This window comes from Mustelus asterias, chromosome 12 (assembly GCF_964213995.1).
Source record: "Mustelus asterias chromosome 12, sMusAst1.hap1.1, whole genome shotgun sequence".
NCBI lineage: Eukaryota > Metazoa > Chordata > Chondrichthyes > Carcharhiniformes > Triakidae > Mustelus > Mustelus asterias.
The window spans coordinates 63652-90859 of NC_135812.1; the positions used below are offsets into that span (position 1 = coordinate 63652).

General features: G+C 45.4%; 1 protein-coding gene across 2 annotated transcripts in view; it reads right to left on the reverse strand.

The window, feature by feature from the left end:
* LOC144501157 (integrin alpha-E-like) overlaps window positions 1-27208 on the reverse strand; it is a 377113-nt gene that overhangs the window by 30277 nt on the left and 319628 nt on the right. For both annotated transcript variants that reach the window (XM_078224555.1, XM_078224556.1), the window contains one exon: window positions 11055-11147. In XM_078224555.1, coding sequence (XP_078080681.1) covers window positions 11055-11147 — 93 coding nt within the window. The remainder of the gene's footprint in view (window positions 1-11054; window positions 11148-27208) is intronic.

Consider the following 27208-nt stretch of genomic DNA (forward strand, 5'->3'; position numbering starts at 1 on the left):
GAGGTTCCAGGCATTCGCCACGCTCTGTGTGAAAAGCTTGCCCCTTACATCTCTTTTAAACTTTCCCCCTCTCACTTTCAACCTATGTCCCCGCGTAATTGACCCTTCGACCCTGGGAAAAAGATTCTGACTATCCACTCTATCCAAGCCTGTCATGATCTTGTAAACCTCTATCAGGTCCCCCCTCATCCTCCGAAGCTCCAATGAAAACAATCCAAGTTTGTTCAACCTTTCTTCATAGTCCATATCGTCCAAACCAGGCAACATCCTGGTAAATCTCTTCTGCACCCTTTCCAATGCATCAACATCCTTCCGGTCGTGAGGTGGCCAGAATAGTACACAATACTCCAAATGCGGCCTAACCAAAGTCTTATACAGCTGCAACATGATAAGAGATGAGTAGCTATGTAGCTTGAAAGGAGTATTGCCAGAAAAGGTGGTAATATTTGGAATTCAGGGTGAGAAGAGTAGTGTTCCACTATATATAATAGGGTTGGAAATCCAGTGAAGAGTGGTGAAGTGGTAGTAGGAGTAATAGAGAAATTATGTTGTCCAGGAATATAGTTTATCTTGGGTAACAATATAGCTGGATCACCGGTGGGAATGATGCCTACTGTGGTTGAAAAGCCTGTTGAAAATCAAACAACTGAGTTATCGACGGACGCATAACCTGGGATTTTTCCAGATTGTGTACTGTCAATGTCACAAAGTCACAGTTTAAGACAAGAGGAGAAATCAAAGAATGAAGATATGAAAGCTGAAGTTCAATTATCAGAAACCATTTTTGACTAGTTAGTTGGAAAAGAACAAGAACAAGTGGAAGAGGAAGTGGATATTTTTAGTTCAGGAAAGTTGGCAGAATTACAACAGAAGGATCTAGAAATAAAACAGTTGTATCAGAAAGCATACACAGAACAGGAGTGTATACTGGAATGCTATTATCTTAAAAATGAGGTCTTAATGAAAAAAATGGAGACCTTTACATATTCAGGTGGATGAAAAGTGGACAGAAGTTCATCAAGTGGTATTGCCGGTAGGGTATAGAAAGGAGGTGTTGCGAGGAGCACATGAGGCACCAGTAGGAGGTCATTTGGGAGTAAGGAAAACTCAAGCTAAAATACAAAAACATTTTTATTGGCCTGGACTGCATAAAGATGTGATTAAATGTTGACGGTGATGTCACACATGTCAGGTAATAGAGAAACCTCAAGCGGTGATAAAACCAGCAGCCTTAATACCCATTCCAGCATTTGAGGAACCTCTTAATTGATTGCAGAGGACCCCTCCCTAAAACACAAAATGGGAATCAATATCTATTGATTAAAATGGATGTGTCTACTAGGTTTCTAGAGGCCATTCCATTGCGCAATATTGCAGTAAAAAGATTGGAGAGGAGTTACTTACATTTTTTAAAAACCAGATATGGTTTTAGGTACAGAATTCCCTAAAAGTGACGTCACAGGTGGATAGGGTCGTAAAGAGTGCCTTTGGTACATTGACCTTTATAAATCGGAGCATCGAGTATAAAAGTTGGAGTGTTATGGTAAGGTTATATAAGGCATTGGTGAGGCCGAATTTGGAGTATTGTGTACAGTTTTGGTCACCTAGTTACAGGAAGGATGTAAATAAGATTGAAAGAGTGCAGAGAAGGTTCACAAGGATGTTGCCGGGACTTGAGAAGCTGAGTTACAGAGAGAGATTGAATAGGTTGGGACTTTATTCCCTGGAGCGTAGAAGATTGAGGGGAGATTTGATAGAGGTGTATAAGATTTTGATGGGTATAGATAGAGTGAATGCAAGCAGGCTTTTTCCGCTGAGGCTAGGGGAGAAAAAAACCAGAGGGCATGGGTTAAGGGTGAAAGGAGAAAAGTTTAAAGGGAATATTAGGGGGGGCTTCTTCACGCAGAGAGTGGTGGGAGTGTGGAATGAGCTGCCGGATAAAGTGGTAAATGCGGGGTCACTTTTAACATTTAAGAAAAACTTGGACGGGTTCATGGATGAGAGGTGTGTGGAGGGATATGGTCCAAGTGCAGGTCAGTGGGACTAGGCATAAAATGGTTCGGCACAGACAAGAAGGGCCAAAAGGCCTGTTTCTGAGCTGTAATTTTCTATGGTTCTATGGTTCTATGGGCTACCCACAGAAATACAATCAGATCAAGGATCAAATTTTACCTCAAAGTAATTCAAGGAGGTTATGGATAGCTTGGGAGTAAAACAATTTAAACAGAATCATAGAATCCCTTCAGTGCAGAAGGAGGCCATTCAGCCCACCAAGCCTGCATCAACAACAATCCCATCCTGGCCCATCCCCACAATCACCTATTTTCCCTACTAATCCCCCTGATACTAATGGACAATTTAGCATGGCCAATCAACCTAACCTACACACCTGTGTAGTGTGGGACAAAACCAGAGCACCCAGAGGAAACCCACACAAACATGGGGAGAACGTACAAACTCCACATAGTCAATTGAAGCTGGAATTGAACCTGGGTCTCTGGTGCTGAGGCACCATGCTGTCCATTCTGTTTAAAACCTCTCACAGAAGCAGCATTGACAGTTCTGTTAGTAAATGTGGCACGCAATATATACTGATGAGACAGTATAGGTTTGATTTCTGGTCTGTGTTAAAGCAGTGATCGGGAATAGGGATGATACAGTTCACCACAACACCTGCAGGTTGGATAGAGGCAAATATCTGTGATCAGCAATTCCTACTGGAATAAATTGGGCTCAGCGGGCAGGGGTCTCAGACACAGGTGCAACAGCCAGTTGATGTCTTTCCTTATATTCGGCATATTACCTTGCACTCACCGCAGAAATGCCGGAACACCAAATCCCAAAGGGAATAACAATCTATACCGCATGAAAAGAGGATCAAGTGGACTGATTGGTGCATTCTCCAAGTCAAAACCTCTACCAGAGAACAGTCAACTGCCAAGCCCCTGCCCATATTCAAACCAGACGAGTTGACTCTAATTGGGGTTGAATCAGAGAATGGCTATTTTCCCCTATTTCTGTACCGGTGAAAAAGATGTAATGCATGGACATGCTTCCCCTGCCCACAAAGGACCGGGTCCTGCACCTACCATCTGTCTACCATCCAGAATCGCAGGCATCAAACTTTAAAGACAATGTTGAGGGCCTACAGTCAGGATTATCCAGAGGATTGGAATAAAGGAATTCCATTTGGACTCTTTGCAATTAGGGAGGCACTTAATGAATCAACTGAATTCAGTTCATTTGAATTGATTTTAGGTCATGAGGTAAGGGGACCACTTAAATTGATAAAAGAGAAATCAATGAGTCAACATTCTGAGACTACATTATTGGACTATGTGTCAAATTTTAGGGAAAGATGGGCGGCACGGTAGCACAGTGGTTAGCACTGCTACTTCACAGCTCCAGGGACCTGGGTTCGATTCCCGGCTTGGGTCACTGTCTGTGTGGAGTTTGCACATTCTCCCCCTGTCTGCGTGGGTTTCCTCCGGGTGCTCCGGTTTCCTACCACAGTCCAAAGATGTGCGGGTTAGGTTCATTGGCCATGCTAAAATTGCCCCTTAGTGTCCTGGGATGCGTAGATTAGAGGGATTAGCGGGTAAAATATGTAGGGATATGGGGGAAAGGCCTGGGTGGGATTGTGGTCGGTGCAGACTCGATGGCCGAATGGCCTCTTTCTGTACTGTAGGGTTTCTATGATTTCTATGAAAGGTTGAATAGAGCAGGTTAATTGGCTAGACAACATTTAAAAGTGGCACATCATGTGATGAAACAGGAAATGGATAAGAAATCAAAAATTTGTAGTTTTGCTCGTGGGGATAAAGCCTTAGTATTGCTACCAATGGTAGGTGAAACTTTAAAAGCAAGGTTTAATGGGCCTTATCAAATTGAAAGGAAATTGAGTGAGGTGAATTATTTGATAAGAACGCCAGATAGTGTGTCACGTGAATATGCTTAAAAGGTATTTTGATAGGAAAGGAAAGCTGAAGAAGGATGCATTAGTGGTTACAACTCAGAGTGAAGAACCAAATTCAGATGACCCTGAATTTGACATTCCTCAAATTAAATTGGATAATGAGGAAGTTGTTAGAAGTTGGGATAAATTATTGAGTTACCTTCCAGAGGAAAATCAAAATGAACTGAAAGAGTTATTAAAATCACATGGAGAGATATGTGGGAATAAACTGGGAAGTACTAAAATAATTGTGATAGTCGTAGAAAATGCTGTTCCAATTAAACAACATCCTTGCAAACATAGCATTTTCAAGTTGGCACAGGTTGAGAAAGAGAAACTGATATTTACTCAGTCTCAGATGCAGCAGCCACAAAACTGGTGGAGATGGAGAAGGAGAACCAGTTGCTGGACTATAATGTGACGAAAGAAATTGAGCAGGTGTGGAGACAGTTACAAGACAAGTTAACTGTTTTGAAACCTGTTCCCAAATTGTTCAAATTGCCTGAACATAAATTGCAGGACTGCCAAAAACACCTTATCATCTATGTGAAGAGACGTGCAGATGAGTCAAGTTATGTGTGATCTCAAAAAGGGGATTGAGGAGTGGAAATATCATACTGCTGCAGATCAAAGAAAAGGACAAAAATGTGAAATAAGACTGTTTGCTGAAATTGTATCATCTAAAATGAACTGCTGGCACAATGATTCTGTACAGTTTGCACAGACGTGGATATCCAGTGAAACAGTACCCTACACAGCTGGTGTTTGAATAAATTCCAGTGATTTTCGCAGCAGCGTAACTGTCAAGTGATCTGTGGAACCATAGCCGAAATGGGTTCTGTCACCAAGTTATGAATACTTTTCTTCAGTGTTCACCAAGGAGAGGGGCCATGTTTTTGAGGAAGAGAAGGTGTTACAGGCTAATAGGCTGGAGGAAATAGATGTTCGGAGGGAGGATGTCTTGGCAGTTTTGAATAAACTGAAGGTCGATAAGTCCCCTGGGCCTGATGAAATGTATCCTAGGATTCTTTGGGAGGCAAGGGATGAGATTGCAGAGCCTTTGGCGTTGATCTTTGGGTCCTCGCTGTCCACGGGGATGGTGCCAGAGGACTGGAGAATGGCGAATGTTGTTCCTCTGTTTAAGAAAGGGAATAGAAATGACCCTGGTAATTATAGACCGGTTAGTCTTACTTCGGTGGTTGGTAAATTGATGGAAAGGGTCCTTAGGGATGGGATTTACGACCATTTAGAAAGATGCGGATTAATCCGAGATAGTCAGCACGGATTCGTGAAGGGCAAGTCGTGCCTCACAAATTTGATAGAATTTTTTGAGGAGGTAACTAAGTGTGTTGATGAAGGTAGGGCAGTTGATGTCATATACATGGATTTTAGTAAGGCGTTTGATAAGGTCCCCCATGGTCGGCTTATGATGAAAGTGAGGAGGTGTGGGATAGAGGGAAAGTTGGCCGATTGGATAGGCAACTGGCTGTCTGACCGAAGACAGAGGGTGGTGGTCGATGGAAAATTTTCGGATTGGAGGCAGGTTGCTAGCGGTGTGCCGCAGGGATCAGTACTTGGTCCTCTGCTCTTTGTGATTTTTATTAATGACTTAGAGGAGGGGGCTGAAGGGTGGATCAGTAAATTTGCTGATGACACCAAGATTGGTGGAGTAGTGGATGAGGTGGAGGGCTGTTGTAGGCTGCAAAGAGACATAGATAGGATGCAAAGCTGGGCTGAAAAATGGCAAATGGAGTTTAACCCTGATAAATGTGAGGTGATTCATTTTGGTAGGACAAATTTAAATGTGGATTACAGGGTCAAAGGTAGGGTTCTGAAGACTGTGGAGGAACAGAGAGATCTTGGGGTCCATATCCACAGATCTCTAAAGGTTGCCACTCAAGTGGATAGAGCTGTGAAGAAGGCCTGTAGTGTGTTAGCTTTTATTAACAGGGGGTTGGAGTTTAAGAGCCGTGGGGTTATGCTGCAACTGTACAGGACCTTGGTGAGACCACATTTGGAATATTGTGTGCAGTTCTGGTCACCTCACTATAGGAAGGATGTGGAAGCGCTGGAAGGAGTGCAGAGGAGATTTACCAGGATGCTGCCTGGTTTGGAGGGTAGGTCATATGAGGAAAGGTTGAGGGAGCTAGGGCTATTCTCTCTGGAGCGGAGGAGGCTGAGGGGAGACTTAATAGAGGTGTATAAAATGATGAAGGGGATAGATAGAGTGAACGTTCAAAGACTATTTCCTCGGGTGGATGGAGCTATTACAAGGGGGCATAACTATAGGGTTCGTGGTGGGAGATACAGGACGGATATCAGAGGTAGGTTCTTTACGCAGGGAGTGGTTGGGGTGTGGAATGGACTGCCTGCAGTGATAGTGGAGTCAGACACTTTAGAAACATTTAAGCGGTTATTGGATAGGCACATGGAGCACACCAGGATGATGGGGAGTGGGATAGCTTGATCTTGGTTTCAGATAAAGCTCGGCACAACATCGTGGGCCGAAGGGCCTGTTCTGTGCTGTACTGTTCTATGTCTATGTCTATGTAAGACAATCTGCTGTGTCTTTGCCAAAGAAAGTGATGATGCAGATCCAGAGCAAACAAAGTAATCAAACTGCTTGGCAGAGGAGAAGCTAAGGCCAATTAACAAGTAAGGGGACAGAGAAAACATGACCTTTCTGAATGGCCCCGACTATACACATGTATTGTGTTATCCTCCTGATCCTGCTTAGTTCTCTGAGGACATTACCAGAGGTAAGATTCGGAATCAATGCAGGATTAAGGACAATAGGAAAATTGTGGAGAGGAACCAGTGTGTCATGAATGTGATAAAAGAAGAAGTATTTGATGTTGGAAGACAAGGACTGGAATGGACTATGTTACTGTTAGGTTTTATAAATTGTATATTTATTGTAAAGTACTGGTAGTGTGAAACTGAAAGTGTTTGAAAAATGAAACCTTACATAAGAACATAAGAACTAGGAGCAGGAGTCGGCCATCAGGCCCCTTGAGCCTGCTTTGCCATTCAATAAGATCATGGCTGATCTTTTTGTGGACTCAGCTCCACTTACCCACCCGCTCACCATAACCCTTAATTCCTTTACTGTTCAAAAATTTATCTATCCTTGCGTTAAAAACATTTAATGAGGTAACCTCAACTGCTTCACTGGGCAGGGAATTTCCTTCTTTGAATGTTGATGGTTCTTTGTTTAAGGAGAAGGTGTCGCACTACTGTGCCTTTAAGAAATATTTTAAAATAATTTTCTCTGCTGTTAAAAGCAGCTTTTCTTTTCATTGTATCACCAGCTGCCTGACTAAATGTTCTTTTCCAGATGAGGTAGATGTCATCACAGGCCATTTGGTCTGAACATCAACCATTACTAAGAACTCATGTCACAGAATCACTGAATGCCACTGTGCAGAAGAGGCCCTTTGGCCTATTGAGTCTGCACTGATGCATGAAAGACCCTGTCCTGGAAGTGTCAATTACAAGGGGGCACAGGTTCAAGGTGAGAGGGGGAAAGTTTAAGGGAGATGTGCGGGAGAAGATTTTCACGCAGAGAGTGGTGGGTGCCTGGAACACGCTGTCAGTGGAGGTGGTGGAAACAGGCGCATTAGCAACATTTAAGAGGTATCTGAATGGGTACATGAAAAGGGAGGTCCGATTAAAGGCAGAAGGTTTTTTTTAGTTCAGTTAGTGAGAACTTCATGATATGCATGGGCTTGGAGGGCTGAAGGGCCTGTTCCTGTGCTGTACTTTTCTTTGTTCTTTGCATGTCACAACCATCTCCAAGCTGCTAGAACTTGTAATATTGCCTTGTGGACCAGAACTCAGGCAATCACTGTTTGATCTCCAAACAGAAACAGCAGCCTGCACTGTCTACTATCCTACCATCAAGTAGGTGGCAGCAGAAAGAAATCTATCCCGTGTCAAAACTGCAAACTACTGGAACATCAGAACTTGTAGCTGCAAGACTAACTCAACTCTGTGCTCCTTGTCCCCTGATAGAAGTCTTATTTTGGAAAGATGGATCACCCTGCAACAGTCAGTCAAATACCCTCAGAAGAAACATTCAATTAGAATTTTGATTCTGGACTCTGGATGCACAGAAAATCCTAACTTAGATTTTGTTGTGGCCAGGCCTGAACCTTTCCCCTTTCCTTTATTCCTCTTTGTTTTGAATGAGTGCAAATCAGTGGAAATTGCAAAACCCTTGCCCTGTGTGTATGTGTGTAAAAATAAATCAACCCCTTTATTTAATCTTTCCTTGAGTTTGTGGTGCAAGTTATTCAAAAAGGACTAGAACACCCCAAATTCAATGGTTGGAGAAAATGCGCCATCACTTATAAAGAGGGAAATCAAAAATCAAAAAACACTTGTTTATGTGTAGTAGGAGAAATCAGGGCTGTTTACATTAACCACCCTCCTGTCCATAACACAGATAGAGTCATAGAGTCATAGAGGTTTACAGCATGAAACAGGCCCTTCGGCCCAACTTGTCCATGCCGCCCTTTTTTTAAAACCCCTAAACTAATCCCAATTGCCTGCATTTGGCCCATATTCCTCTATACCCATCGTACCCATGTAACTATCTAAATGCTTTTTAAAAGATAAAATTGTACCCGCCTCTACTACTACCTCTGGCAGCTCGTTCCAGACACTCACCACCAGATGTTAGAAGAGATTATTTTTCAGTGTCATCTGGGCTGCATGCATCTTTTGAATTACTGTTTTAATTAAATTGTGTGATGTGGGTGTCACTGGTTAGGTCAGCATTGCCCATCCCTCATTGTCCTTGAGAAGATAGCTGCCTTCTTGAACAGCTGTAGTCTGTGTGGTGTAGGTACACCCATAGTGCTGTTCGGGAGGGAGTTCCAGGTTTTTGACCCAGCAACACTGAAGGAACGGCCGATAGATTTCCAAAGTCAGGATGGTAAGTGTTTGGAGAGGGACCTACAGGTGGTGGTGTTCCCAGGTATCTGCTACTCTTGTCCTTCTCAATGGTAGTGGTCATGGGTTTGGGAGGTGCTGCCTAAGGAACCTTGGTGAGTTCCTGCAGTGTATCTTGTAGATGGTGCTCACGGCTGCCATTGTTCATTGGTGATGGAGGGAATGACTGTTTGTGGAAAGGGGTAACAATCAACTGGTTTGCTTTGTCCTGGATGGTGTCAAGCTTCTTGTGTGTTGTTGAAGCTGCACCCATCCAGGCAAGTGGGGAGTATTCCATCACACTCTTGACTTGTGACTTGTAGATGATAGACAGGCTTTAGGGAGTCAGGAGGTGAGTTACTTACAACTTACAAAGGCTAGGATTCCTAGCCTTTGACCTGCTCTTGTTACCACAGTATTGATGTGGCTAGTCCAGTTCAGTTTCTGGTCAATGGTAACCCCAGGCTGTTGATAGTGGGGGATTCAGTGATGATAATGCCATTGAGCCTTACTTCTGTTCTGGGCAAAGCTTTGGAAAGGATTACAAGAGATAGGATTTATAAGCATCTAGAAAGGAATACTTTGATTAGGGATAGTAAACACGGTTTTGTGAAGGGTAGGTCGTGCCTCACAAACCTTATTGAGTTCTTTGAGAAGGTGACCAAAGAGGTGGATAAGGGTAAAACAGTTGATGTGATGTATATGGATTTCAGTAAAGCGTTTGATAAGGTTCCCCACAGTAAGCTATTGCAGAAAATACGGATGCATGGGATTGAGGGTGATTTAGCGGTTTGAATCAGGAATTGGCTAGCTGTAAGCAGACAGAGGGTGGCGGTTGATGGGAAATGTTCATCCTGGAGTTCAGTTACTAGTGGTGTACCGCAAGGATCTGTTTTGGGACCACTGCTGTTTGTCATTTTTATAAATGACCTGAACGAGGGCGTAGAAGGATGGGTTAGTAAATTTGCGGATGACACTAAAGTCAGTGGAGTTGTGGACAGTGCGGAAGGTTGTTGCAGGTTACAGAGGAACATAAATAAGCTGCAGAGCTGGGCTGAGAGGTGGCAAATGGAGTTTAATGCAGAAAAGTATGAGGTGATTCACTTTGGAAGGAGTAACAGGATTACAGAGTACTGGGCTAATGGTAAGATACTTGGTAGTGTGAATGAACAGAGAGATCTTGGTGTCCATGTGCATAGATCCCTGAAAGTTGGCACCCAGGTTGATAGGGTTGTTAAGAAGGCGTACGGAGTGTTAGCTTTTATTGGTAGAGGGATTGAGTTTCAGAGCCAGGAGGTCATGTTGTAGCTGTACAAAACTCTGGTGCAGCCGCACTTGGAGTATTGCGTACAGTTCTGGTCACCGCATTATAGGAAGGATGTGGAAGCATTGGAAAGGGGGCAGAGGAGATTTACCAGGATGTTGCCTGGTATGGTGGGAAGGTCTTATGAAGTAAGGCTGAGGGACTTGAGGTTGTTTTCGTTAGAGAGAAGAAGGTTAAGAGGTGACTTAATAGAGGCATACAAGATGATCAGAGGACTAGATAGGCTGGATAGTGAGAGCCTTTTTCCTCGGATGATAATAACTAGCACGAGGGGACATAGCTTTAAATTGAGGGGTGATAGATGTAGGACAGGTGTCAGAGGTAGGTTCTTTACTCAGAGAGTAGTAAGAGCGAGGAATGCCCTGCCTGCAGCAGTAGTGGACTCGCCAACATTAAAGGGTATTTAAATGGTCATTGGATAAACATGTGGATGATATTGGAATAGTGTAGATTCGAGGGGCATTAGATTGGTTTCACTGGTTGGCGCAACATCGAGGGCCGAAGGGCCTGTACTGCGCTGTAATGTTCTATGTTCTATGTTCTATGAATGTCAAAGGGCAATGGTTAGATATCTCTTGTTGGAGTTGGTCATTGCCTGGCACTTGTGTGGCACATATGTTAATTAGAATCTATAGAATGCTGGCAGTGCAGACGGAGGCCATTCAACCCATCGGGTCTGCACCAACTCTCCAAAAGAGCATCATACCCAGGCCCACACCCACCCTCTTCAGCTGGTAGGTTTGAAGATCCTGGCGCCATATTTAAATACCAGTCCAGCACACTTCTTTTGAGATTGTTAAAAGTGATAGATGAATTGAATCAGTTTAAATTCAGTATTACCTGTTGCAGGTGGAGTATTTGCTGATCCCGTACTTTCACTGGAATTGATATTATTAGATGTACCGAAGCATTGTAAGGGTTGTCCATGGTGACCTGTGGCAGGAACAGACAACATTTGGATTCTATTGAAGAAAGGTAATTAATATCCTGGTAATATTGAGAATACATAATTATTGTATTAATTCTTGTTCACCATAGAACCATAGAACCACAGAAAATTACAGCTCAGAAACAGGCCTTTTGGCCCTTCTTGTCTGTGCCGAACCATTCTTTGCCTAGTCCCACTGACCTGCACTTGGACCATATCCCTCCACACCCCTCTCATCCATGAACCCGTCCAAGTTTTTCTTAAATGTTAAAAGTGACCCCGCATTTACCACTTTATCCGGCAGCTCATTCCACACTCCCACCACTCTCTGCGTGAAGAAGCCCCCCCAATATTCCCTTTAAACTTTTCTTCTTTCACCCTTAACCCATGCCCTCTGGTTTTTATCTTCCCTAGCCTCAGTGGAAAAAGCCTGCTTGCATTCACTCTATCTATACCCATCAAAATCTTATACACCTCTATCAAATCTCCCCTCAATCTTCTACGCTCCAGGGAATAAAGTCCCAACCTATTCAATCTCTCTCTGTAACTCAGCTTCTCAAGTCCCGGCAACATCCTTGTGAACCTTCTCTGCACTCTTTCAACCTTATTTACATCCTTCCTGTACAAAGAACAAAGAACAAAGAACAATACAGCACAGGAACAGGCCCTTCGGCCCTCCAAGCCTGCGCTGCTCATGTGCCCAACTAGACCATTCGTTTGTATCCCTCTATTCCCAGTCTGTTCATGTGGCTATCTAGATAAGTCTTAAACGATCCCAGCGTGTCCGCCTCAATCACCTTGCTTGGCAGTGTATTCCAGGCCCCCACCACCCTCTGTGTAAAATACGTACCCCTGACATCTGTGTTGAGCCTTGCCCCCCTCACCTTGAACCCATGATCCCTTGTGTTCGTCACCTCCCACTGTTCACCCTATCTATGCCCTTCATAATTTTATACACCTCTATGAGGTCGCCCCTCATCCTCCGTCTTTCCAGGGAGAACAACCCCAGTTTACCCAATCTCTCCTCATAGTTAAGACCCTCGATACCAGGCAGCATCCTGGTAAACCTTTTCTGTACTCTCTCCAAAGCCTCCATGTCCTTCTGGTAGTGTGGCGACCAGAACTGGACGCAGTATTCCAAATGTGGCCTAACCAACGTTCTATACATCTGCAACATCATATGCCAACTTTTATATTCTATGCCCCGTCCAATAAAGGCAAACATGCCATATGCCTTCTTGACCACCCTCTCCACCTGTGCTGCCACCTTTAAGGATCTGTGGACTTGTACTCCCAGGTCCGTCTATGTGTCTATACTCCTGATGGTTCTGCCATTTATTGTATAGCTCCCCCTTACATTAGACCTACCGAAATGCATCACTTCGCATTTATCTGGATTAAATTCCATCTGCCATTTCTCCGCCCAATGTTCCAGCCTATCTAATCCTGCTATATTCTCTGACAATGTTGATCACTATCCGCAACTCCAACAATCTTTGTCTCGTCCGCAAACTTACTGATCACACCAGCTCCATCTTCCTCCAAATCATTTATATATATCACAAACAGCAGAGGTCCCAGTACAGAGCCCTGCGGAACACCATTAATCACAGACCTCCAACTGGAAAAAGACCCCTCCACTGTTACCCTCTGTCTTCTATGGCTAAGCCAGTTCTCCACCCATCTCGCTAGCTCACCTTTTATCCTGTGAGATTTAACCTTTTGCACCAGCCTGCCATGAGGAACTTTGTCAAATGCTTTACTAAAATCCATATATTCGACATCCACGGCCCTTCCCTCGTCAATCGTTTTTGTCACCTCCTCAAAAAACTCAACCAAATTTGTGAGGCATGACCTCCCTCATACAAAACCACGCTGTCTATCGCAAATGAGATTATTCAGTTCTAAATGCGCATATATCCTATCTCTAAGAATCTTCTCCAACAATTTCCCTACCACGGACGTCAAGCTCACTGGCCTATAATTACCTGGGTTATCCTTGCTACCCTTCTTAAATAATGGGACCACATTTGCTATCCTCCAATCCTCTGGGACCTCACCTGTGTCCAGTGAAGAGACAAAGATTTCTGTTAGAGGTCCAGCAATTTCATCTCTTGCCTCCCTGAGGAGTCTTGGATAGATGCAAGTCCAGGAGGCAAGCTGTGGGGGTTACTGATAATGTGACATAAATTCAACATCCCGGTTTAGGCCGTCCTCATGTGTGCGGAACTTGGCTATCAGTTTCTGCTCAGCGACTCTGCGCTGTCGTGTGTCGTGAAGGCTGCCTTGGAGAACGCCTTCACGACACACGACAGCGCAGAGTCGCTGAGCAGAAACTGATAGCCAAGTTCCGCACACATGAGGACGGCCTAAACCGGGATGTTGGATTTATGTCACATTATCAGTAACCCCCACAGCTTGCCTCCTGGACTTGCAGGCTGTCCTGTCTGGAGACAATACACATCTCTTTAACCTGTGCTTAATGTTCCCTCCACCCATTGTCTGTATCTTTAAGATCTGGCTGGTTGTAGGGATTCGCATTCTAATCAGTATTCTGTAACTTGATTTCTGTGTCTCTGTGCCCTGTTTGAGAGCACATTTCCACTCCATCTGATGAAGGAGCAGCGCTCCAAAAGCGAATGGTATTTGCTACCAAATAAACCTGTTGGACTTTAACCTGGTGTTGTTAAAACTCTTACATTATATAACCTTACCATAACACTCCAACTTTTATACTCGATACTCTGATTTATAAAGGCCAATGTACCAAAGGCACTCTTCACGACCCTATCCACCTGTGACGTCACTTTTAGGGAATTCTGAACCTGTATTCACAGATCCCTCTGTTCAACTGCACTCTTCAGAGTCCTATCATTTATCCTGTACATTCTACTTTGGTTCGTCCTTCCAAAGTGCAATATCTCACACTTGTCTGCGTTAAATTCCATTTGCCATTTTTCAACCCATTTTTCTAGTTGGTCCAAATCCCTCTGCAAGCTTTGAAAACCTTCCTCACTGTCTACTACACCTCCAATCTTGTATCATCAGCAAATTTGCTGATCCAATTTACCACATTATCATCCAGATCATTGATATAGATGACAAACAACAATGGACCCAACACCGATCCCTGCAGCCTCCACTCAGAGAAGCAATCCTCCACAACCACTCTCTGGCTTCTTCCATTGAGCCAGTGTCTAATACAATTTACTACCTCCCCATGTATACCCAGCGACTGAACCTTCCTAACTAACCTCCCATGATGCTCCTTGTCAAAGGATACCCAGCGACTGAACCTTCCTAACCAGTTAAGAAAAAACACAACAACACGTTTATTCATTGGTGGGATTGTTGTCAGTGCAGCCTCAATGGGCCGAATGGCCGCCTTCTGTACTGTAGGGATTCTATGTAACCATACTGACTGATAGGAATCATGGTTTGTCTTCTGACTGCTTTGGCTGTCTTCTACCCTCCCGATGTGGAGATGCCGGCGTCTACCCTCCCCAGCAGAGTTGGAAACATGAGGTTCAGTCCAGGTCTGACTCAATGGCTCATTAACAACTCTGCTGGTGGGATTCCTGTTGTTGCATGTGAAGTAGTTCTATAGCCAAAAAGGAATTGTGAGATTTTGGTCTCCTGACTGCTTCTTTAAGCAAGACTTAAAGGTTTGGATGGCTCATCCAGCTAGTCCGTTGGATGCTGGGTGATAAGGCGCAGTCCTAATGTGCTTATACCATTGAGGACAGTGAAATTCTGAAACTCAGCACTCGTGAAGGCTGTCCATTATCAGACACGATGACTTCTGGTATTCCATGTATGGAAAAACACTGGTGCAATTTTGCAGCTGCTAGCGTGTGATGTCAGAGACTTCACCTCAAACTCTTCCAACCACTTTGAATGTGCATCAACAAGGAGCAAAAACATTGTGTCCACGAATGGACCAACATCATCAATGTGGACCCATGCCCATGGTCGGCCAGGCCACTCCCAAGGGTGCAGTGGAGTTGCAGCAGGCAACCTTTGTTACAATAGGCTCTCAATGTCAGCATCAATGTCAACCCACTAGGCATAACACCTGGCAAGCATCTTCATCTTATTTATACCCAGATGGGCACTGCACAATTCAACTACCGGCAACCCCCTTCCTGATACAGGGACAACTAATCTTGCTCCCCAAAGCATGATGCCACCTTGGTAATTCAACTAACCTTTTTGTATAAAAACAGTTTCATCGCTTCTGAAGCTGGCTCATTAGAACATAAGAACATAAGAAATAGGAGCAGGAGTAGGCCATCTAGCCCCTCGAGCCTGCCCCGCCATTCAATAAGATCATGGCTGATCTGATAGTGGTTTAGTTCCACTTACCCGCCTGCTCCCCATAACCCTTAATTCCCTTACTGATCAGAAATCTATCTACCTGTGACTAAACATATTTAACGAGGTAGCCTCCACTGCTTCAATGGGCAGAGAATTCCAGTGATTCACTACCCTCTGAGAGAAGAAGTTCCTCCTCAACTCTGTTCTAAACTGACTCCCCCTTATTTTGAGGCTGTGTTCTCTAGTTCTTGTTTCCTTTCTAAGTGGAAAGAATCTCTCTGTCTCTACCCTGTCTAGCCCCTTCATTATCTTATATGTCTCTATAAGATCTCCCCCTCAGCCTTCTAAACTCCAACGAGTACAGGCCCAATCTACTCAATCTCTCCTCATAAACTAACCCCCTCATCTCCAGTATCAACCTGGTGAACCTTCTCTGTACTCCCTCCAAGGCTAATATATCCTTCCGCAAATAAGGGGACCAAAATTGCACACAGTACTCTAGTTGCGGCCTCACCAGTGCCTTGTACAATTGCAGCAAGACCTCCCTGCTTTTATACTCCATCCCCTTCGTGATAAAGGACAACATTCCATTTGCCTTCTTGATCACCTGCTGCACCTGCAAACTGAGTTTTTGCGATTCATGTTCAAGGACCCCCAGGTCCCTCTGCACAGTAGCATGTTGTAATTTTTCACCATTTAAATAATAATCCATTTTACTATTATTCCTTCCAAAGTGGATAATCTCACACTTGTCAACGTTATACTCCATCTGCCAGATCCTCGCCCACTCAGCCTATCCAAATCTCTCTGCAGACTTTCTGCATCCTCCACGCAATTCGCTTTCCCACTCATCTTTGTGTCATCCGCAAACTTTGTTACCCTACACTCGGTCCCCTCCTCCAGATCGTCTATGTATATGGTAAACAGTTGAGGCCCCAGCACCGATCCCTGCGGCACGCCACTAGTCACCAACTGCCAACCAGAAAAGCACCCATTTATTCCAACTCTCTGCTTCCTGTTAGATAGACAATCCTCAATCCACGCTAACACTTTACCCCCAACTCCGTGTACCTTAATCTTCTGCAGCAAACTTTTGTGAGGCATCTTATCGAACGCCTCCTGGAAATCCAAAAACACCACATCCACCGGTTCCCCTCTGTCAACTGCACTCGTTACATCTTCATAAAAATCCAGTAAATTCGTCAAACACGACTTTCCCTTCATGAATCCATGCTGCGTCTGCTTGATCGAACCATTTTTTTCCAGGTGTCCTGCTATTCCTTCTTTAATGATGGATTCCAGCAATTTCCCAACTACGGACGTTAAGCTAACCGGCCTGTAGTTACCCGCCTTTTATCTACCTCCTTTTTTAAACAGCGGCGTCACATTAGCTGTTTTCCAATCAGCCGGCACTTCCCCAGAGTCCAGCGAATTTTGATAAATTACAGCCAGCGCATCTGCTATTACTTCTGCCATTTCTTTCAGTACCCTGGGGTGCATTCCATCCGGGCCCGGGGACTTGTCTACCTTTAGTCCCATTAGCCTACCAAGCACTACCTCTTTAGTAATAGTAATCGTTTTAAGGACCTCACCCTCTACTGTCCCACGACCGTCAATTTTCGGTAAGCTATTTGTGTCCCCTACCGTGAAGACCGACACAGGAAACTTGTTTAAGGCCTCGGCCATTTCCTCATTTCCCATTATTAAATCCCCCTTCTCATCTTCTAAAAACTTTTACTATCAGTTTTTATATTTTGTGCTAGTTTAGTTTCATAATCTATCTTTCCTTTCTTTATCGCTTTAGAACATAGAAAAAATACAGCACGAACAGGCCCTTCGGCCCACAAGTTGCGCCGGTCATGTCCCTACCTAAATAGGCTTACCTATAACCCTCAATCGTATTAAGTCCCATGTACTCATCCAGAAGTCTCTTAAAAGACCCTATCAAGTTTGCCTCCACCACCACTGACGGCAGCCGATTCCACTCACCCACCACCCTCTGAGTGAAAAACTTACCCCTGACATCTCCTCTGTACCTACTCCCCAGCACCTTAAACCTGTGTCCTCTTGTAGCAGCCATTTCAGCCCTGAGAAAAAGCCTCCGAGAATCCACCCGTTCGATACCTCTCAACATCTTGTACATCTCTATCAGGTCACCTCTCATTCTTCGTCTCTCCAAGGAGAAAAGACCGAGCTCCCTCAACCTATCCTCATAAGGCATGCCAACCAATCCAGGAAATGTCCTTGTAAATCTTCTCTGCAACCTTTCAATAATTTCCACATCCCTCCTGTAATGAGGTGACCAGAACTGAGCCAAGTACTCCAAGTGGGGTCTGACGAGGGTCTTATAAAGCTGCATCATTATCTCCCGACTCCTAAACTCAATCCCTCGATTGATGAAGGCCAGCACACCATACGCCTTCTTAACCACCTCCTCTACCAGCGAGGCCGATTTAAGAGTCCTATGGACCTGGACCCTAAGGTCCTTCTGATCCTCTACACTGCTAAGAGTCTTACCCTTGATATTATACTCCTTCATCCCATTTGACCTGCCAAAATGGACCACTACACATTTATCCAGGTTGAAGTCCATCTGCCACTTCTCCGCCCAGTCTTGCATCCTATCTATGTCACGCTGCAGCTTCTGACATCCCTCCAACCTATCCACAACACCACCAACCTTCGTGATGTCGGCAAACTTACCAACCCATCCCTCCACTTCCTCATCTAGGTCATTTATGAAAACGACAAACAGCAAGGGTCCCAGAACAGATCCCTGGGGCACTCCACTGGTGACCGACCTCCATTCAGAAAAAGACCCACCTACAACCACTCTGCCTTCTGCAGGCAAGCCAGTTCTGAATCCACAAGGCAACAGCCCCTTGGATCCCATGCCCTCTCACTTTCTCGAGAAGTCTTGCATGGGGGACCTTATCGAACACCTTGCTGAAGTCCACGTAAACCACATCTACCACTTTTCCTTCGTCAATGTGTTTAGTCACATTTTCAAAGAACTCCACCAGGCTCGTAAGGCACGATTTGCCTTTGACAAAGCCGTGCTGACTACTTTTGAGCATACTAAACTTCTCTAAATGTTCATAAATCCTGTCCCTCAGGATCTTCTCCATCAACTTACCAACCACTGAGGTTAGACTCACCGGTCAGTAATTTCCTGGGCTTTCCCTATTCCCTTTCTTGAATATAGGAACCACATCCGCAATTCTCCAATCCTCCGGAACCTCTCCCGTCTCCATCGACGACGCAAAGATCATCGCCAGAGGCTCTGCAATCTCTTCCCTCGCCTCCCACAGTAACCTAGGGTACATCCCATCCGGTCCCGGTGACTTATCTATCTTGACGCTGTTCAAAATTTCCAACACATTCTCTTTCTTAATGTCCACATACTCAATCTTTTCAGTCCGCCTCAATCCTGTAGTACAACCACCCAGGTCTTTTTCCACCGTGAATACCGAGGTAAAATATTCATTTAAGCACCTCTGCTATTTCTTCCGGTTCTGTACAGACTTTCTCACCTTCACCTTTTATAGGTCCTATTCCTTCACATCTCATCCTTTTACTCTTCACATATTTATAGAACGCCTTAGGGTTCTCCTTAATCCTACCTGCCAAGGCCTTCTCGTGACCCCTTCTGGCTCTCCTAATTTCCTTCTTTAGTCCCTTCCTACAAGCCGTATACTCATGTGGATCCCTATCTTCGCCAAGCTCTCTGAACCTTTTGTACGCTTTCCTTTTCTTTCTCACTCGGTTCAGCGCAGCTTTCGTGCACCACGGTTCCCGTAACCTACCAACACCTCCCTGTCTCATCGGAACATTATCATGCAGAACTCCGGACAAACATTCCTTGAAAATCTGTCACCTTACTTCAGTACTTTTCCTCGAGAATGCCTCCTTCCAATTTACGCCTCTAATCTCCTGCCTGATGGCTTCATATTTCACTTTCCTAGCTTGCCTGGTCCTATCTCTTTGCAATGCTAGCGTAAAGGAGATAGAGTTATGATCACTCTCCCCAAGATGCTCCCCCACTGAGAGATCCGACACCTGTCCCGGCTCATTAGCCAGTACCAGACCGAGTACAGCCTCTCCTCTTGTAGGCTTATCCACATGCTGTGTCAGAAAACCCTCCTAGAATCATAGAATCATAGAAACCCTACAGTGCAGAAGGAGGCCATTCGGCCCATCGAGTCTGCACCGACCACAATCCCACCCAGGCCCCAGCCCCACATATTTACCCGCTAATCCCTCTAACCTGTGCATCCCAGGACTCTAAGGGGCAATTTTAGCATGGCCAATCAACCTAACCCGCACATCTTTGGACTGTGGGAGGAAACCGGAGCACCCGGAGGAAACCCACGCAGACACAAGGAGAATGTGCAAACTCCACACACAGTGACCCGAGCCGGGAATCGAACCCAGGTCCCTGGTGTTGTGAAGCAGCAATGCTAACCACTGTGCTACCGTGCCGCCCTAAGTATCCAGTCCTGTCCCTGTCCCCAAGTCTCCATAATGGCCACCACATCACACTTCCAAGCATCGATCCACACTCTAAGCTCATCCACTTTATTCACTACACTCCTGGCGTTAAAATAGACACATCTTAAACCTTTGGTCTGAGCTCTCCCCTTCTCCATCACCCGTCTATTCTCCCTCCTACACTGTCTCCAATCCTTCTCTATTTGCGGGCTAACCTCCTCGCTCTCAGTCACCTCATCACGATTCCCTCCCCCCAACCTTTCTAGTTTAAAATCTCCCCAGTAGCAAAGAACAAACAAAGAACAATACAGCACAGGAACAGGCCCTTTGGCCCTCCAAGCCCATGCCGCTCCCTGGTCCAAACTAGACCATTCTTTTGTATCCCTCCATTCCCACTCCGTTCATATGGCTGTCTAGATAAGTCTTAAACATTCCCAGTGTGTCCGCCTCCACCACCTTGCCTGGCAGCGCATTCCAGGCCCCCACCACCCTCTGTGTAAAATATGTCCTTCTGATATCTGTGTTCAACCTCCCCCCCTTCACCTTGAACCTATGACCCCTCGCGAACGTCACCACCGACCTGGGGAAAAGCTTCCCACCGTTCACCCTATCTATGCCTTTCATAATTTTATACACCTCTATTAAGTCTCCCCTCATCCTCCGTCTTTCCAGGGAGAACAACCCCAGTTTCCCCAATCTCTCCTCGTAACTAAGCCCCTCCATACCAGGTAACATTCTGGTAAACCTCCTCTGTACTCTCTCCAAAGCCTCCACGTCCTTCTGGTAGTGTGGCGACCAGAACTGGACACAGTATTCCAGATGTGGCCAAACCAACGTTCTATACAGCGGCAACATCAGACCCCAACTTTTATACTCTATGCCCCGTCCTATAAAGGCAAGCATGCCATATGCCTTCTTCACCACCTTCTCCACCTGTGACGTCACCTTCAAGGATCTGTGGACTTGCACACCCAGGTCCCTCTGCGTATCTACACCCTTTATGGTTCTGCCATTTATCATATAGCTCCTCCCTACATTATTTCTACCAAAATGCATCACTTCGCATTTATCAGGATTGAACTCCATCTGCCATTTCTTTGCCCAAATTTCCAGCCTATCTATATCCTTCTGTAGCTTCTGACAATGCTCCTCACTATCTGCAAGTCCTGCCAATTTTGTGTCATCCGCAAACTTACTGATCACCCCAGTTACACCTGCTTCCAGATCATTTATATAAATCACAAACAGCAGAAGTCCCAATACAGAGCCCTGCGGAACACCACTAGTCACAGGCCTCCAGCCGGAAAAAGACCCTTCCACTACCACCCTCTGTCTTCTGTGACCAAGCCAGTTCTCCACCCATCTAGCCACCTCCCCCTTAATCCCATGAGATCCAACCTTTTTCACCAGCCTACCATGAGGGACTTTGTCAAACGCTTTACTAAAGTCCATATAGACGACATCCACGGCCCTTCCCTCGTCAACCATTTTGGTCACTTCTTCAAAAAACTCCACCAGGTTAGTGAGGCATGACCTCCCTCTCACAAAACCATGCTGACTATCGTTAATGAGTTTATTCCTTTCTATATGCGCATACATCCTATCTCTAAGAATCCTCTCCAACAACTTCCCGACCACGGACGTCAAGCTCACCGGCCTATAATTACCCGGGTTATCCTTCCTACCCTTCTTAAATAATTGGACCACATTAGCTATCCTCCAATCCTCTGGGACCTCACCTGCGTCCAGTGACGAGACAAAGATTTGCGTCAGAGGCCCAGCGATTTCATCTCTCGTCTCCCTGAGCAGCCTTGGATAGATTCCATCAGGCCCTGGGGATTTGTCAGTCTTTAAATTCTCTAACAAACCTAACACTTCCTCCTTTGTAATGGAGATTTTCTCCAACGGTTCAACACTCCCCTCCGAGACACTCCCAGTCAACACATCCCTCTCCTTTGTGAATACCGACGCAAAGTATTCATTTAGGATCTCCCCTACTTCTTTGGGCTCCAAGCATAATTCCCCACTTTTGTCCCTGAGAGGTCCGATTTTTTCCCTGACAACCCTTAGCCAACCTTCCTGGCCAGGATATTGGTCCCCCTGGGATTCAAGTGCCATCCGTCTTTTTTGTACAGGTCACACCTTCCCCTAAAGAGGTCCCAATGATCCAGGAACCTGAATCCCTGCCCCCCGCTCCAGTCCCTCAGCCATGCATTCATCCTCCACCTCACTCCATTCCTGCTCTCACTTTCCCGTGGCACAGGCAGCAATCCTGAGATTACTACCTTTGCGTTCCTCCTTCCCAACTGTCTACCTAACTTTCAATATTCTCTTTTCATGACCCCTTCCCTCTTCCTACCTATGTCAGCGGTACCAATATGTACCACGACCTCTGGTTCCTCTCCCTCCCACCTCAGGATATCTGGGATGCGATCAGAGCCATCCCGGATCCCGGCACCAGGGAGGCAGACCACCATCCGAGACTCCCGTCTGCCTCCGCAAAAACACCTGTCCGACCCCCTTACTAGAAATCATAGAAACCCTACAGTGCAGAAGGAGGCCATTCGGACCATCGAGTCTGCACCGACCACAATCCCACCCAGGCCCTACCCCCACATATTTTACCCGCTAATCCCTCTAACCTACGCATCCCAGGACTCTAAGGGGCAATTTTTTTAACCTGGCCAATCAACCTAACCCGCACATCTTTGGACTGTGGGTGGAAACCGGAGCACCCGGAGGAAACCCACGCAGACACGAGGAGAATGTGCAAACTCCACACAGACAGTGACCCGAGCCGGGAATCGAACCCGGGACCCTGGAGCTGTGAAGCAGCAGTGCTAACCACTGTGCTACCGTGCCGCCCTCTGTTGAGTCCCCGATTAATACTGCCTTCCTCCTCCTTTCCTTAGCCCCCTGAGTTACAGGGCCGGACTCTGCTCCAGAGACATGGCCACTGCTGCTTCCCCCAGGTGGGCTGTCCCCCCCAGCAGTACTCAGACAGGAGTACTTATTGTGAAGGGGCACATCCACCGGGGTGCTCTCTATCACCCGAGCTTTCCCCTTCCTGGACGTTACCCACTTGTCTGCCTCCCATGGCCCTGGTGTGACCACCTGCTGATAGCTCCTGTCTATCATCTCCTCATTTTCCCTAACCAGATGAAGATCCTCGAGCTGCAGTTCCAGTTCTCTAAAAATGGTCCCTTCAGAACCGCAGTTCGACACACCCATCACAGATATGGACGTCCGGGAGGCCAGGAGCCTCCAGGACCTCCCACATCCTACATTGGGAACAACAGACTGGCCTCACACTCATAATTTCCCTTCTTATTTCAAGGAACACAGAGAAACGTACTTAAGAATTAAACTTATCCCGCCTCACCCTTTCCGCCTAAGCCCTTAGAGCCTTAGCCCTTCAGCTCTCACTCTGCGCCCTTCTCACTCCGCTGCCCGCTAACAACACTGCCCGCTGAATAGTGCAGCCTGCTTTTAAACCTCCTGCGCGCTGAAGAAAAATTTGACCCTTCCCAGAACACCCAGCGTCCTACTTCCGGGTTAGAGTTCAAAGTTTATTTTTTTTTAAAACACCCACGAAAAAGTAATTTAAACTAAATTAAAAGTGTTATTTTTAAACTAGTTGTTCTTTGTTGTTTTTTAAAGCTTTCCCAATCTTCTAATTCCCCACTAGTTTTGGCCACTGTGTACGCATCGGTTTTAATTTAATACTCTTCTTTATTTCCTTAGTTATCCACGGCTGATTATCCCTTTTTTTACATTCCTTCTTTCGCCCATTCCATCAGTATCCTATGGCTTGCTTTGGACAGCAGTGGATTCCACTGGTCCAGTACTTGATCTGTTTCATGTCTAAGAAATTCAATGCCATGACAATTTCCCGCAATGCTCTTCCACAGGTAGTTAACTGAGTGCATCTGGCATTCACAGTACATGTTCCAGGTCAGTGCTTGAAGGTATATTTATAGGTGGAGAAGATGAATGCCCATTGCTGAAGTCTTGCCAATTCGATTGGCAGAAAAGGTCTGTCTTGTTTAAAAAGACACTGAAGTAGTTTGTGATCAGAAACAAAGGATTACACCCCATGGAAGACAAGGCCAAAGTCGTAAAGGAGTGCGGCACAGTAGCACAGTGGTTAGCACTGCTGCTTCACAGCTCCAGGGTCCCGGGTTCGATTCCCGGCTTGGGTCACTGTCTGTGTGGAGTTAAACCTAACCTGGTGTTGTTAAACTTCTTACTGTGTTTACCCCAGTCCAACGTCGGCAGCTCCACATCGTGTGGAGTTTGCACATTCTCCTCGTGTCTGCGTGGGTTTCCTCCGGGTGCTCCGGTTTCCTCCCACAGTCCAAAGATGTGCAGGTTAGGTTGATTGGCCAGGTTAAAAATTGCCCCTTAAGAGTCCTGAGATGCGTAGGTTAGAGGGATTAGCGGGTAAATATGTGGGAGTAGGGCCTGGGTGGGATTGTGGTCGGTGCAGACTCGATGGGCCGAATGGCCTCCTTCTGCACTGTAGGGTTTCTATGTTTCATTTCTATGTAACAGAGTAAAGCTATTGCTGCATGAAGTGTCTTTATCGTAAGTATGTGGGTGGGTTGACTGAGTGAATCCCTTTCCACACTTGGAGCAGGTGAACGGTCTCTTTCTCTCTGATCAGAAACAGTGCCTACCATACAAATACTGGTGGAATTTCTTGACACCAAAAATTAATTGATAATTCCTCTTTCTCAATTTGCGAGTAACCTTTTTCAGCTTCTGAGAGGGTTCTTGAGACATACGCTATTGGCATTTCAGATCCATTGTCCATCTCATGGGACAACATGGTACCAACGACATGTGGAGAAGCATCGCAGGTTAATACCAATTTCTTAGATAGGTCGAAATGTACAAATTTTGAATAATGCATCAAAGCTTTACTCTGTTAAAAGCTTCTTTCTGGAGCATCTTCCAAAACTAACACTGATGCTTCTTTAGCAGCTTATGCCAGGGGTCAATAGCGTCAACAAATTCTGTAAAATATGCCAAAAGTAATTAATCATTTGTAAAAATGACTTGAGCTCTGGTGTGTTTTTGGAGACTGGTGGTTCCCAAAGTGGTAAATGCGGGGTCACTTTTAACATTTAAGAAAAACTTGGATGGGTTCATGGATGAGAGGGGTGTGGAGGGATATGGTCCAAGTGCAGGTCAGTGGGACTAGGCAAAAAATGGTTCGGCACAGACAAGAAGGGCCAGAAGGCCTGTTTCTGAGCTGTAATTTTCTATGGTTCTATGGTGCCTCCTTTATGGCTTTGGCCTTGTCTTCCATGGGTGTAATCCTTGTGCATCTACAGAGTACCCGAGGTAGGCTAGCTCATTGTCTTGAAAAGTACATTTCTCCTTAATGAGGCAAACTACAGCCTCTTGGAATCTCTTTAGCACCTCCTCTAAGTTAGCTAGGTGCTTGGCTTCTGTTGATCAAGTTATAAGAACATCATCAAGGTATGCTATAGCTTGTGGCAGTCCTTCCAGCAGACTTTGCATTGTCCTCTTGAAAATAGATCAGGCTGACAACTAGAACAAACCTTTGTGCTTTTATCATGATATAACCTCAGGAAGCGTTGTCTAATTTAAGAGTGTTGAGGAGGTGACCAGGTGTATAGATGAGAGCAGTGCAGTGTATGTAGTTTAAATGAATTTCAGCAAGGCCTTTGACAAGGTCCCACATGGGAGACTTGTAGAGTCATAGTCATAGAGTCAGAGAGGTTTACAGCATGGAAACAGGCCCTTCGGCCCAACTTGTCCATGTTGCTCTTTTTTTAAAACCCCTAAGCTAATCCCAATTGCCCGCATTTGGCCCATATCCCTCTATACCCATCTTATCCTGAATCTATCATCAAGGAAGAAATAGGGAGACATTTGGATATAAATTGTCCCATTGGTAAGACGCAGCATAGGTTCATGAAGGGCAGGTCATGTTTGACTAATTTGGTGGAATTCTTTGAGGACATTACATATGCAGTGGACAATGGGGAACCTGTGGATGTGGTGTATCTGGATTTCCAGAAGGCATTTGACAAGGTGCCGCACCAAAGATTGCTACATAAGATAAAGGTGCACGGTGTTACGGATAATGTTTAGCATGGATAGAGGATTGGTTAACTAACAGAAAGCAAAGAGTGGGGGTAAATGGGTATTGTTCTGGTTGGCGATCAGTGACTACTGGTGTGCCTCAGGGATCAGTGTTGGGACCGCAATTGTTTACGATTTAATAGATGATTTGGAGTTGGGGACCAAGTGTAGTGTGTCAAAATTCGTAGATGACACTAAGATGGGTGGCAGAGCAAAGTGCGCAGAGGATGCTGAAAGTCTGCAAAGGGATATAGAGAATCTAAGTGAGTGAGAGAGGGTCTGGCAGATGGAGTACAATGTTGGTAAATGTGAGGTCATCCATTTTGGTAGGAATAACAGCAAAATGGACTATTATTTAAATGGTAAAAAATTGCAGCATGCTGCTGTGCAGAGGGACCTGGGTGTCCTTGTGCAGGAATCTCAAGGAGTTGGTGTGCAGGTGCAGCAGGTAATTAAGAAGGCAAATAGAATTTTGTCCTTCATTGCTAGAGGGATGGAGTTTAAAAACAGCGAGATTATGTTGCAGCTGTATAAGGTGCTGGTGAGGCCACACCTGGAGTACTGTGTACAGTTTTGGTCTCCTTACTTGTGAAAAGATATACTGGCACTGGAGTGGGTGTAGAGGAGATTCACTAGGTTGATTCTGGAGTTGAGAGGGTTGGCTTATGAGGAGAGACTGAGTAGACTGCGGCTATACTCATTGGAATTCAGAAGAATGAGGGGAGATCTTATAGAAACATATAAGATTATGAAGGGAATAGATAAGATAGAAGCAGGGAAGTTGTTTCCACTGGCGGGTGAAACTAGAACTAGGGGCATAGCCTCAAAATAAGGGGAAGCAGATTTAGGACTGAGTTGAGGAGGAACTTCTTCACACAAAGGGTTGTGAATCTGTGGAATTCCCTGCCCAGTGAAGCAGTTGAGGCTACCTCATTGATTGTTTTTAAGGCAAGGATAGATACATTTTTGAACAGTAAAGGAATTAAGGGTTATGGTGAGCTGGCGAGTAAGTGGAGCTGAGTCCACAAAAAGATCAGCCATGATCTTATTGAATGGCGGAGCAGGCTCAAGGGGCTAGATGGCCTACTCCTGCTCCTAGTTCTTATGTTCTTATTACCCATGTAACTGTCTAAATGCTTTT